The sequence below is a fragment of the Triticum dicoccoides genome, chromosome 7B (assembly GCF_002162155.2).
Source record: "Triticum dicoccoides isolate Atlit2015 ecotype Zavitan chromosome 7B, WEW_v2.0, whole genome shotgun sequence".
Taxonomy (NCBI): Eukaryota; Viridiplantae; Streptophyta; class Magnoliopsida; order Poales; family Poaceae; genus Triticum; species Triticum dicoccoides.
In genome coordinates this window covers 7,908,339-7,922,344 of record NC_041393.1, presented here as the reverse complement: position 1 = coordinate 7,922,344, position 14,006 = coordinate 7,908,339, and the positions used below count along the sequence as shown (strand labels likewise).

Genomic DNA, 14,006 nt, shown 5'->3' with positions numbered 1-14,006 from the left:
GTTCACTAGCCTTGTCACTCAGAGCTATCTTACCATTCTTCAGACAGCTGACCTCCTTGTTGGCCGCGTCGAGAGCAGCTTTCAGATTAGCGTTCTCCTCTTCAAGTTTACCGACTGTAGCCAGTTTTTCTTCCGCAAGCTTCGTTTTGTCCAAAGCCGCCTTCTGCGCCTCGGCAAGGTCATGGTCCTTCTTCTTCAGAGCCTCCTTCATTTTATCTGCAAAATGAAAATGAGATCAGAATCAGGAATGGGCACAAATATAAAGACAGTCGTCAAGTTCTCACCAGCCATACCTTTTGCTTCGTCTTTCGCCTTCTGAAAGTTCTCCTGAACAAGCTGCAAGTCAAGGTCGAGCTGGATCTGTTTGTTTTCTAATTCAGTATAGCGAGCCACAAGCTCGCAAGATTTCAGCGAAGGGTCAGTCGACAGACATCAAAGATAGGTTGCTTCCGAGTGACTAAGAGAAAAATCGTAACATTTCTAAGACTACAGCCGAATCAAAATATTCAACAGTAGTCTCGGGGACTACACCCAGTGGGTGCACTCAGCGTGCCCCCACTGGTTCTACCGAGTTGGTCCAATCAGTCAACCGAAAGAGACAAAGAGGTTATGATCCTAAAACCATAGCTAACTGCCAACAGTCAGCCATGGTCTCATCATGATCTATCAAAAAAACACAGGTTCTTCAGACCTTAGTCGACTGCCAGCAGTCGACCATGGTCTCGGGGACCACACCCAGTGGGTGCACTCAGCGTGCCCCCACTGGCTCCAAGATTCCATTCGACATGGTCCGACCAGACCGAGTGAAGAAGTTAGAGTGAGGAAATTCAAAATACAAAGACTACAGTCGACTGCCAGCAGTCCACCATAGTCTCGGGGACTACACCCAGTGGGTGCACTCAGCGTGCCCCCACCGATCCAAAAATTCAATCGACACACCCAGTGGGTGTACAGATACAAAGATCTTCGGAAAGAAAGTCTTCAGATAGCATATCCTAACAGAACAAGTGGTGACCAACTAACCTGGACGTTGCCCTGAAGGGCTGAGCTAGCATCATAGGCCGCTTGGCTGGCTTCCCGGATCGCCTTCACCTGCTCCATCATGATCCCTGCCTGGCGTATAGCCTCCTTAGCAACATCCACTTGGTCCTCTGGGACGTGGTTTGTGGCGAAAAGGGAGGGCGGGTCAACAGTCGACGACGAAGGCCGAACACTCGTCAGCGGCACAGCGAAGGACACGGAATTCCGAATGATATTGCCACCCTCTTGAACCGATGTCTCAGGCACTGATGCAATCTGAGTAGTCTTGCCAGCCGGCGCCTTTCTATTCCTCCTCGGCCTCAGTGGCGCCTCGTCGTCATCATCAGGGAGATCAATGACATGAGGAGGAGCTACAGGAAAAATCCAAAGTTAAAAACGAAAATCCAATTGACCAAAAGTGAAACTACAGAAATCGTACCAAGGTTGGAGGTGACAGCGTCTTCCATTTCCTGGTCTTCGTTCCTGGCGTAGGTCTCGGAGGTAGCAGCACTGCAGATTTCAGAAACCAGTCGGTTAGTCAATGAGTCGACCAAGAGTCTGTCCATGCTAAACGAGAAAACACAAGTTCTGCTGTTACCCGGAAATGGTACGAATGGTCATTCTCATCTTGGGCAAGGCCTTCGGCGGCTTTGATGACGCCGCCCGCGGATGCTTCGACGCTTTTTCAGTCGGCGCCGGAGGAGCTGTCCGAGGGTGTTTTGACGACTGCCCAACAGGTGTAGCCGCTTTGCCACGCTCGCTCGTGGGATCGTGGGTAAGCTTGGATCGCCTTTCCTTGCGAGGAGGATCGACTTCCTCCTCCTCCTCTCCACTGGAGCCGTCGTCATCCTCTTCCCCCTCACCATCAGATTGCCACTCCTCCTCACTTTCACCTCCGCTCGCCTCCTCCTCCTCGGTCTGTTCTTGCGCCCCGTTGGGCATCTAGTACATCTAAGTAATGGTCTAGAAGACAACAAACAAGACAAAAGTCAGTCGATTGATTTTAAGCAAACAGAATGAAGAAAGCAAGGCCACAGTCAGAGATGCAGAATTGTACCTGATCTACTTCATACGATTGGTCGAGTGGAGGAATCCTCCTGGCTCCTCGGGGGTTGTCTTTGTTCCCTGCGATACTTGACAACCACCCCCCCAACGTTGCCTCGTCGACCTCCTCCGGGTGAATCCGAGTGGTGTCATCGAGACCCGAATACATACACATCGGATGGTCATGAGCTTGGAGCGGTTGGATACGTCTCCGGAGGAAGACCTCTAGCAAATCCATACCAGTCACCCCTTTGCGGACAAGCTGAACCACTCGACCAACCAACACTTTGACTTGCGCCTTCTCTTCCAGTGTCACTTTCAGAGAAGAAGGTTTTTTTGCTTGGTTCAGGGAGAAAGGGGGAAGACCCGTCGCCTGTCCTGGGGTCGGCTGGTCTCTGCAGTAGAACCAGGTCGACTGCCACTCGCGGACTGAGTCAGGAAGAGTCATAGCTGTAAAAGAACTTTTGCTTCTCATCTGGATCTCAAGACCCCCGCACATCTGAATCACTTGCGTCTTATCGTCACTCGACTTGGCTTTCTTAACCGACTGAGAATGACAAGTGAAAATGTGCTTGAAGAGGCCCCAATGAGGACGGCAACCCAAGAAATTCTCGCACAAAGACACGAAGGCAGCAAGATACACGATGGAATTTGGAGTAAAGTGATGGAGTTGCGCTCCGAAAAAGTTCAAGAAACTCCGGAAAAAAGGATGAGGGGGCAGGGAGAATCCGCGGTCGACGTGAGTGGCGATAAGGACACACTCACCCTCGAGAGGCTGCGGCTCGATCTAGTTCCCTGGGAGGCGCGCAGATTCGTGAGGAATGAATCCCCCCTCGACCAGGTCATCAATGTCTTCCTCACGAATCGCCGAGGGAATCCAATCGGCCTGGATCCAGCCCCGCGGCAAGGCAGACCTCGACGAAGATCCGCCCCGACCGGACTTCTTCGCCTTCGCATGCGCCGTCGCCTTCTTCGCGCGCTCCAGGGCCGCCGTCTTCTCCTTCACCATCGTTGCAGACAAAGCTCGAACGGACCGACGGCACCGGGACGAGAGCAGAGGTGGCGGAGGAATTCGAGAAGAAAGAGGAAAAATGAAGGCGCACTGTTCAAAAGCCCTGGGCCAGCGGCTTATATGGAGTTGCTTCCGAGTGACTGACCTGTAGGCCCAGACGATCCTGTCAAATCCCGCAACAGTCGCGCGCGTGATACATGGTGAAAAAGGTGGCGCGGAGATCGAGGCGTCTCCGCCCTATCCCGTCCGATTAGTGCGGCCTCCTCCGCCCCGTGCGCTTCCCAAAATTCGAATCCCACGAAATCCGCGAGCAGCAGAACAACTTGTCAGACGGAGGATCTCCTCCACACTGTCACTCAGAGCTTTTCAAGTAAAGAAATTCACTTGACTGAAACCAAGAATGGATCAAGGCGACCGAAAAAGAAGTTGGTGTCGTTACTTAAGTTCATGGATCCAGAACAAGATACACTCATAGCACGAAAAATGGGTCGGAAAAGTTCTCAAATCCTTCCCCACTCAAACCTCGATCCATTCGGGGGCTAATGATGAAGCTATGTACCTAGGGTAGGGTCATGGACCTGTCCACACTACCCTCTCCAAGGACATCTCTAGAAGAAACCACCTTTCAATTGACTCAGAAGTGTTCCACTTGACGGACTCGAAGACACTCGACCATGAAGCCAACCACTCGACAGCCAGGAGATCTAAAGTCGCTCTACACACAATCGGTCGGTCATTAAGTAGCCTTTATGGTCATCATAGCACTTTATTTGTGGCATTACCAGTAATGCCCGATCTTAATGTACCTTAAACCCTACATAACTGAGGGCCGGAGGGGTCTGGCGAACTCTATATAAGCCACCCCCCTCCTCGGTGTGAAGGGTTCGCACCCCTGTAACTCATACACACATAATCCAGTCGACTGCCTCCGGGCTCCAAGACGCAGGGTTGTTACTTCCTCCGTGAAGGGCCTGAACTCGTAAATCTCTTGCGTATACAACTGCTCCATATCTAGGATCTTGCCTCTCCATTCCTACCCCCCTACACTACTGTCAGACTTAGAACCACGACACCGGCTAGCCGTCGATCCGCTTGTTCCGGACTTCCCCCTGATCCCAGATCCGCTTCCTAGCCCATGATCCCGACCGCTATTATCCATTCCCCTGCCAAGCGACCTAGCCAACCTAGCTAGTTCAGAATGGCGGCATATCAGTGCCAGCTTTCTTTGGCCATTGCCATTGTGGCTGAATCCGAGGACAGATCGTTTGTGTTCAAGGTGGTGCGTGTATACTCAAGGGCCAAGCAGCTGCTCAGGTGCGGCGAGTGCGTGGCCTCGCCCCCTTTCACCGTCCAAGACCACGACTGGGTCCTCATCAGGAAGGCAGGCTTGGAGCACTCAGGGGACATAATAGAGGACTCTTTCAGCATCAGATGCGACCTCAGGCCAACTCCACCGCGCGACCCCAAACGGACGGCCGTTTTGTCCGGATTCTGTCCGTTTGGGTAGGGGGATGGGGTCGTGTCCGGGCAGTTTCCGGGATGCGGTGGCCGTGCGCCCAGCGCGCGGATGCATCCCGGCCGCATCTTGCCGCGTGCACTTGAGTTGGGTTAGGGCCTTCTCGATGCACTCATTGTTGATCTGTGGAGGAGGCTCGACGTTGCATCCTACTTTCTTCTTGAAGCCAGAAGTCGACGTTGCTTCCTCACACGTAGTATTGTGCCTAGCCTCTAATCTAGCAACAAGTGCACTTGTCTCATCTACAGCCTCTAGGCTAGCTAAAAGTGCACGAACATGTACTAGATTTCGCTCTATCAATATATCGATGTACTCTTCTTCCCAATACCAAAACTTGCATCCATTCTACACAATAAAACTTAAAGTTAGCGCAACTAATCTAATCCGAGAGCACAAACCGAAGCTAAAAAGAGCACGTACCCCATCGTTTAAGCACTTGATGAACACCCATCCGGGATGCTCTGGCGTTGTAGACACGCGGCGCACGACCATCCTTGGGCAGTGTTCGCACTTGATGAGGGGCAACGGTGCACCGACGAGCTTTTGGGCAAGCACCGAGCCCGGCCGGCCGCCATTTGTGTATCTGTCGGCGGATCACCGACGGTGCAGATCCGAGCGGCTAGAGGACGAGCCACTGCCTGCATGTGGCCTTGCGGCCCTGCCAGGGCCTTCCGGCAAGGTGCCCGACCAGTCCATGGCGCAGCCAGGCCTCCCACAGCCGGGCGAGCTCAAGACCGACCGGATCCGCCCCAAATCCGGCCGGCGGGTGCGCAAACCAGGTGGTTGTGGTTGGGTAGCTCGGCGGCAACGAGGGAAAGGGGTTGGGCGAGCGCGCATCCGTGTTGCACGGCGGCGGCGGCGGGCGGCGAGGGGAAGAGTGGGGAAGAGTGGAGTGGGATGCGGCCGGAGGGAGGGAGGGGGCGGATAGAAAAAGGCCCGTCCTGTGCCACCGACGGACGGGCCAGGGGAGGGCGAGGGGAGGACACGCGCAGATGGCCGGCGCGTCCGCGTAGTGTCCGTTTCACTCTAAAAGCGGACACAAAACGGACAAAAGTCCGTTTGCTCCCGTGCGCTGGGCCGCCCGGTTTGTCTGTTTTATCCCAAATGGACGGGTCCGGACAGGATGGGGTCGCGCGGTGGAGTTGGCCTCACTCTCAAGGATGTTGGTCCCTCCAACCGACATGCATCTGCATTTCGGCAGTCTCCTCGAGAGCTCCTCGGCGCCATGAAGGAGAAAACCGACGGCCTCATTGAGATCAGTGACGACATGGAGCCCCATGTGTTCAGGTGCCTGCTGTACTAGAGTGCCAATCCTATATATGTGAAGCTCTGTTGAGAGTGGACGTCCTGGACGCAGCGACATCTGGACGCAATTATCCAGCCGCACATCGGGGCGAGGTGACGCGCGCATTAAAAAACGATAGAAGGGAGAAAGGCAGCATACATCATTATGTCCAGACGAATACGGTGGACAAGTTGGCTCGGTGGGCTCGGCCCGTGCGGTGCATGGCTGACACAAGGACAGCAGGCCAGGGGGACTTTTTTTACCATGCAGGCTCGGCCCGTGTGGTGCATCCGCTGACACAAGGACAGTAGGTCAGGTAGGACAGCAGGTAAGGAAACGTAAAGCGTTTGGGCAGGAGGAGCTCGCCTCGGCGCCCCATGTCCGCTGTATGTAGCCATGGCGATACCGGAGCGAGGACAGCGGCGTTGGGCGAGCGGTGAGTGAAACTCTGCGCGTCTTTTGTTCCTGCCGGTTGCGAGCGCCGGTCCATGCTTTCTCCTTTCTCCAACTTCTCCCGTCCTTAATTTTGCAGATCAGGAGCCACGGCGTCCGTTATGGAAGGGGGCGGCGGGATAGTATACACGGGGGCGGCGGCATCTGCCAGAGGCATGAAGTTCCGGGCTTAGGGAGGACTCTGGAGAGGCGGCCATCTGGGCAGGAGGAGCTCGCCCCATCGCCCGACGTTGAGCTGTCGGGTGTGTCCTGCACGACATTCAGCTCCGGAGACGGGCTGGTCGGCGGTAGACGGCGGGGCTGGCGTACATTCATACGCCGCAGTCGGGCCGCGTACCATCAACGCCTACAGCGTGCCATGTGCCATGGAGGCCTGCATCGCGATGCACACCGTCGACACCTGCAGCGCGCTTCAGAGTGTGCGCCCCGGTCCTCTGGCGCCGGCGAACACAACTATCCTCGTCAGTACAGTACTCCAGCATGAGCATGAATGAGCAGATCACCATGGTGTTCCTAGCTACGATGCGTATGTCGTCCATGGAGCGGCCCATCCCAAGCATGACGTTGCTCCCACCTCCGGCCGACTTGATCAGAAGGTTGTGCGTGTTCTGTTTGAATGAGATGCTTGTGCGTGTTTGAATGAGGCCGTTGCAAGCGATCGGTACTGTCCTCCGGTTGCATGCTCTTTAAATACATCCAGGTTGAAAAGTCTTTACATTATACAGTGTTCCAAGCGACGGTAGTACTATTTTGTCCTGCACGCATGCGCACGTACACTGCTCTGCAGCGGCGTGTCAGCCTGTCTGTCAGTGCGCGGTACTTCAAATACTACATCAATACGCAGCATTTGGCTCACCAGCGGAGCTCTATACTCAAAGTAGCACATTTGGCTGCTGCGAATCGCGAGGCTGTGCGTGCCGTAGATGCGCTGCGTGCAGATGCCACTGCATGCAGCAATGCACTTCTCAAGCTCTGTTGTACTACTTGATGCCTTGTTTCAGCTTGCAATCCTCTAGTCCCTCTTACCTAGTTATTAGAAGTTAAATTGCTGAACCAGCTAGTTTTTATGCTGCTGCTTTTGGTTGAGCTTTCTCATTGTAGATGGCAACATATGATCCTGTTTGTTCTGGCTGACTTTGGGAGTGACGATAACCTTTGAATTTAGAGTGTTTATGCAGTTGCTTTTGGGTGAGCTCCTCATTGTAGTACAAGGCAACAGTTTCATCATATAATGAATCCCTGTTTGTTCTGGACGGCTAGGATGGCGATTGATTGCACACCTGCAACTGTAATAGTCATGTACAGTATTTTACTGTAGGTACAAGAGCATGCCCAAGCTGCCTACAACACTGATCAGTAGTATAAGCTACAGTAGACTATAGACAACAATAATACCTCATGGGATCTGAACAATATCAGGGCCGAGCTTCAGAGCGTGAATCAGCCAGTGTTTTACGCTGTTGCTTTTGGGCTGCATAAGTTTGGGCAGGCTCCTTGACGTTTTGTTGTGAAACTTTTTTTCTCTACTGTGGCACAGCAAAGATCCGACAAGCATCACATATTCATAGTACATGAGAAACCAAAACGGCGGCTCCAAACAGCAGCTGATGGAAATCACCGCGTTATCCGCGGAGCGGAGATGTGATTAGTAGCAAAGTAAAAACTTTTTTTTTTTGAGGAAAAAGAGTAACACTCCATTACTCTTGGGCCGCTTCCAAGTCAGCTCTCATCTCTTCCACTAAATCATCCGGGACACCTGCAACTTTGTACGCGTCTCCCTTTTTTCTCGCCCGGGCCGCCAAGCAGTGAGCCAAATTTATCGCCCGTCTCCCTTTTTTTTTTTACCCGCAAAAAAAAAAAAGTCCACCCGAGCATTTCTGAATTTTGATAGTTCAGTCTTGGCAACAGGCAGAGCGGTTACTGGCATCAGATTGGATTTCTTTTGCTAAGAAGGAGCAGTCAGTTTCCGCGATGATGGGCCCTCTGAATAGTGCCGCTAAAGATTGGAGCCCCGGCAACAAAGCTCGGACCTTCGCTTCCTCAACCGACGAGCAACACTCGATGCTTTTAGACTGTGAGAAGAGCACCAGGCCCCTGTGGTCACGAGCTACTGCACCAATACATGTCTGCCCACTGTCAGCCAAAAAAGAGGCATCAGTATTCAGTTTCACCAGGCCATTCCTTGGGGGGCACCAAGCACCAGAGGACGCCAAGTTGCAGCCCGATCTCAACATCTCCTTAGCTCCTCCCGCTGACTCCTTTCCAACAGAAGCATTCCTGAGCTGCCCCAGACCTTGCTTGTCTTTCATATCTGAATTAGATACATAGCTGTTGTCGTTTATCTCCTCTACGTATTGCTGCAGGAATAAAGCCGATCTACTAACCAACTCTTTCCCTGTACTATGAAAATTATCGTCCCGAAGAAACCAACAACGCCACAGCAGCAACAATACTTTTGTTCTTGTTTCCATATTGCATAGCCCTAATAAATTTTGTAACCAGTCCTCCCCAGTAAACTGAAAGAGCGTTTCGCTGGGGATGTTTCAGACCTTTCTCATCTCCGTTCTTAGGGTTCTGCTCTTGGTGCAAGAGACTATAGCATGGTGCTCGTTTTCCTCTCCCATACCACAAATGTTGCAGGTACTATCCATATCCAAAGTACGCTTCCATTTGTTCAGCTTGGTCGGCAGCGTATTGGTGGCCGTCCTCCACCCGAAGATTTTGATCTTTTCTGGTATTGGCTACGGTTGTGGGATGCGTTCGTAGAACTCGATGCCGCACCCTCGGCCTGATCTTGAAGTGAGGCCGCCGGCTTATACGCACTCCGGACAGTGAAAACTCCAGACTTCTCATAATTCCACGCCAAAGTATCCTCCGCAGCCGAATTCGGGATCCTGATGCTACATATCGCATCCGCATCAAAACCATAAAAAAGCTGATGAATCAGTTCAGAATTCCATCCACTTCCATCTGCAAGCATCAATTGATTCACCCAACGCAATCTGGACCGACGAATGAAGTTAGCAGGTTTCAGACCACTCTCACGAGGAATCCACCGGTCCCGCTGGATATTAACCTTTCTCCCGTTTCCGATCCTCCAGACAAGGCCCGCCTTCAGGAGTAAAAACATTTTGATGCAACTGCACTGCAACACAGGTGAACAAATCTCACAACAAACACACGGTGGATGCCCGCCCGTGAAATCACAAGCACAAACAAGCGATAAGCACATCTGCAACTGTTTATTATAGTTATTACAACGGTAGCATGCCCAAGCACTCTAGAACTAGCAGCAGCTTGCAGAAACTGCCCACAAAACAATACAATACAATACTAATCAATATAAGCTCGCTTAGACTAGAGATAACAACACCACCTCATGGGATCTGAACAACAGTGGGCCAAGTTTCGGTTTGTCAAAAGGTCATCTTCTATACCCACGGGTCAAAAGGGTGAACTGAGGGAGTTGCGACGTCAGCAACAGAAAATCTCGCAGAAACAACAACGGTTTCAAGTGTCGCAGATTTCACTTGACGAGAGTGCAACCCAAGAATAGAAATACATAAGCGACCAGCGAAGTAAGGAGCTCCAGACACCAAGTACGCGGGAAAATAAATGCCGGAAGGATCACTGGGACTACCAGCGAACCTACTATCCAGCCACCCGCAAAGAGTCCAAGCCTGCAAGCACGGAGGAGGATTAAAAGCCCTATACGTGTGCGACTGATAACGACCAAGGGAGTACTCGTATGTTGCTATGCAGGTGCTAACTAACCCTGTAGCAGACGCCCTGGCAAGGTTTTTCATCTTGTCGTTGAGAAAGTATATGCATGACACGAGTGCCAGTGCAAGCTGCAAGAGAAAACCATCAATGTTAGAAAGATTGTTAGAACCAGCAAGACCTATAATTGGTATAATAGGAGGCTTAATCTATCTTATTATAGGTAGGCCAGGTGTTCTTAAAACAAAACTCGAAGTGCACGCTTCGGAGCACGGTCTTCCGTTAGGTCCTTTACGGACGACGAAAGCCCCTTGGCTATACTCTACTCTTCGCCTCCGGCTGTTCTGTGTTTTTCTTTTGGCTCGGCGGAGCTGAGCTGGGTTCCATTACACTCTGTAGGAAATGCATAGACAGTCCACGCAGCAAACCAAGGATATTTTCTGCCTAATGGTTCCAATCCCCAACCGCAAGAGAAATAAACAACAGTCTTAGGCTGTAAGTAATCTCTAACAGATTCAATGCTTAGGAAAAAAGGATTATTGAATCAGTTGTGAGAATCATTAAATGCATATATATACCTGGAAGGTAGGTCCAGTCTCAGCAGAAGTTGCGATGCTCCACCCAGCAATAAATCCGAAAAGAGCAAATCTTTTTGACACAACATCCATCGATGGCACCTCAAAGTGTCCAAGCAGTGACTTAACCCATGATGGGGATTCTTCAACTTGCTTAATTAATTTCCTTTTCAGGTTGATTTTGGACTTCTTACGGTGTGAGTAGCTCTTCATCATTATCTTATCATAGGCACCTTCAATTGCCTCTTCGTTTTCTTCATACCCAGCGTATTGTTGAAGGAGGAAGTTTCTTGCACTATTGATCTCTTCTTCAGATGCATCATGGTCAACACCAAGAAGCTTGTAAGGATCCCATGTTTTTTGTCTTGGGAATACAGGGACATGCTCTACAAAGAAAAAATCATGAAGTGACAAGAGCAGTGAGCAAGCAAAGTATTCGGCACCCAAGGAAATGATAAAAGGCACGAGTTCCAGGTTCATTCACGACAAGTTACGCTATACTTTGACAATTCAATCTCTACCAGTAGCAATTGGCCAAAAGGCAGGCTTCAATTGCAAAATTTGCAAATAATAATTCAACAAGAGTCTGTTGCAGCTAAATAAATGAAATGACCATCTAATTTCTTGTTTCAACCACTGGTTCAGCAATACATAACACGTAATGATAAACAAATCTAGGGCAGCCCGGTGCACGTAGCTCCCGCTTGAGCAGGGTCCGGGGAAGGGTCCGACCACTTTGGGTCTATAGTATGCAGCCTTTTAATGATAAACAAATCTAGAAGACAAAAATAATTTACAAATCCACTTTACGATCTGTGGTTCTTGAAACGCAGAATGATTACAAAATTAAAGGAAATTATATTCAAAGTCACAGTAATTAAAAAAAACAAGACCAGCCAGGAGCCCTTGGCATTGGCGGCATCTTTTTTTTGATAGAAGAAACAACCTAAGCGCCCTGTGGAGTCCGATACTCGATAACTCAAACATGCACCTGCACAGCTTATCAACAGAGCGACAGCTCTGTTCTCAAAGTCTCACAATATGAAAGGCGGGTTTCGTACCTAGAATCGACCTATGTTTATCTCGGTAGGTCAACGAAGCTAGGCAATAGCTTTGCGCAACCAGTTTCTGGATACATAGCAAGGACCGAATTAAGCAGATATGGCTGGTTTATGCCCAATACAGACAGGGAATATGTGTTGATTAATTTCACCGGACAGGACTGCTTGTTTCTATGACACTTTTATTTATCTCACAAACAAAATGGCAAAAGGTACTATTTGATTCTCCCAAACCTTCCTTACAAATAAGAAAAGTCGTCTGGTTAATGACATTTGATTCCAAATACGCAGGTCAAGAACACATACCGCAAACAATTAAGAGCAGCATGGCAACTTCCAAGCCAAGACTCACCAGTACTGTAAATTAATACAGCAAACATGGAAGTGACTTCCTATTGCATCAACCGCCCTTGGTACTGCCGCTTGCACGAATTGCTTCTACTACTTGTTTTAGTACTGAAATCACCGTATTTGGGAGCCAAACACCATTTGTAAGGGAAGGACTGCCCATTAGGTCCCATTATTCAAACTTGCACGCAGTCCTGTATTCCAATATACCGTCTATCCTGAAGGCCAGGATTCTGATTTCCACATCATTTTCCATCATTCACAAAAATGCAAATGTCTTTCGCGCGTGAACTATGAAGTATGAACACACATAATTGTTCTTTTTAACCACGGTAAGCCGATAACTAGCATTAGCGAATGAACTGAAACAGTGATAAGAAGTGATTCCTCTGACACATCACAATATCGTACAGCCAAACCATGTTATTATCGCATTCAGAAGGCAGTTAGGCAGGGCGGGTGGGAGAAAGAAGAAGGCTACGAGGGGGAGGGATTCCAGTAAAACTGAATTTGTTTTCAGTTAATAACTGACGCATATACAGGTGCTCCTTAATAGTATTATCTCAAATTTTAGCCTTGGCCTAGTAACTGATTCCCCTTATCTTGGCACTGCCAAAACTTTTATAATCCGATCTGAAAAGTTTGCCCTTGCCTGAAGGGTGTAAATCTGCAAAGGTACCCTCTCCAGCCTAGCTTCCAAAGCAATCGGACAGGGGGGGCTTGTTACCTTGCCACGGGTAAAGTAACACAAACATGGTAAACCAGCATGAGGTGGAGCAAGGGGGGGAGGATTGTTACCACTGCCGGCGCCGGCGCCGGTACCGACGGGTAGGCTCGCGGAGCAACAGGCGCGCCGCAGCCGCAGCCGCGGGAGCGGGAGCGACACGCCTCGTCGTCGTAGCAGCAGCACGCCATCATCCGGCTCCGGCCCGCCGCTGCGGAATTCCTCCACCAACCGCATGCAGATGCAGGGGTCAGAAAGGCAAAAGATGGAGCCATGGAATTGAGGCGAGAGGAATCGAGTGGCAGATACGTACGCGTAGCAGTAAGGCCTTGGGAGCCGCCGGACGAGAAGGGACGCCTGGCTCTGGCTCAAGGCGACGGCGGCCTGCATCGCCGACGGATGGATAGAGCAAGGCGGAGACGTCGACGTAGGTTTTTTTTTTTTTTGAGACACATACGACGACGTAGGTGGTGGGTTGCCGTGTTACTTCACGGGCCAGGCCGGTCTGTGGGCTGCCGCCGACCGATCGGGCTTGCCTGCTCCCTCGTATACTCCCATCCGTGCTCCCACTTCATCCTACGGCTATCTTTTTTCTTTTCTATTTCTAATCTAATCATCTTTCTCCCTAATTTTAAGGGGGTGGGGCCGGGTCTTATTTTCTTCCAATCAAATCAAGCCACACACGCGGAAGCACGGATGGGCACACACGGGGGGAACAGGCAAGTCTCGTCCGCCGCCGACTGGCGGGCCATCACGGCATCCCCACCAAGTTGACTCAAAAACGTAGATGGTGCAGTCTCACAGAACGGAAGGAGGGGAGCTGCAGCGACATTATGCAGAGACCAGGATGGAAAGTTCCTAGGGGCTTTGGCCATACTTGTGAGGGGTATTTACGATCCACCTGCACAGGCTGCACTAGAAGCCCTTGCAATTCGGGAGGCTCTAGCCCTGGCCGAAGATCTGAATTTGCAGAGAATACACATTGCATCGGATTGCAAAGTGGTGATCGAGGATATGAAGGAGCAAAACCCGGCTGGTTATGGTGCAGTTCTACATGAAATAACAGACCATGCGACAAGGTTTGTAGAGTGCAATTTTGTTCATGAGTATAGGAGCTCGAACTTTGACTCTCACAATCTAGCGAAGCATGTTTTAAAGCTAGGGTGGGCCGTCATGTTTGGTTAGGACATCCTCGTAATCTCGATTTTGTGCCTGTAAACATTATTTCAGGATAAATAAAGCTTCGCG

General features: G+C 50.6%; 1 protein-coding gene across 1 annotated transcript; it reads right to left on the bottom strand.

The window, feature by feature from the left end:
• Positions 1-9,530: 9,530 nt before the first annotated feature.
• Positions 9,531-13,227, bottom strand: LOC119338063 (protein CHAPERONE-LIKE PROTEIN OF POR1, chloroplastic-like). The gene is made up of 5 exons (XM_037610358.1): positions 13,072-13,227; positions 12,833-12,969; positions 10,629-11,011; positions 10,105-10,181; positions 9,531-10,010 (listed from the first exon to the last, which is right to left on the bottom strand). The coding sequence occupies exons 1-5, from the start codon at positions 13,146-13,148 to the stop codon at positions 9,857-9,859; spliced, it is 828 nt and encodes a 275-aa protein (XP_037466255.1). The 5' UTR covers positions 13,149-13,227; the 3' UTR covers positions 9,531-9,856.
• Between the last annotated feature and the right edge of the window lie 779 nt (positions 13,228-14,006).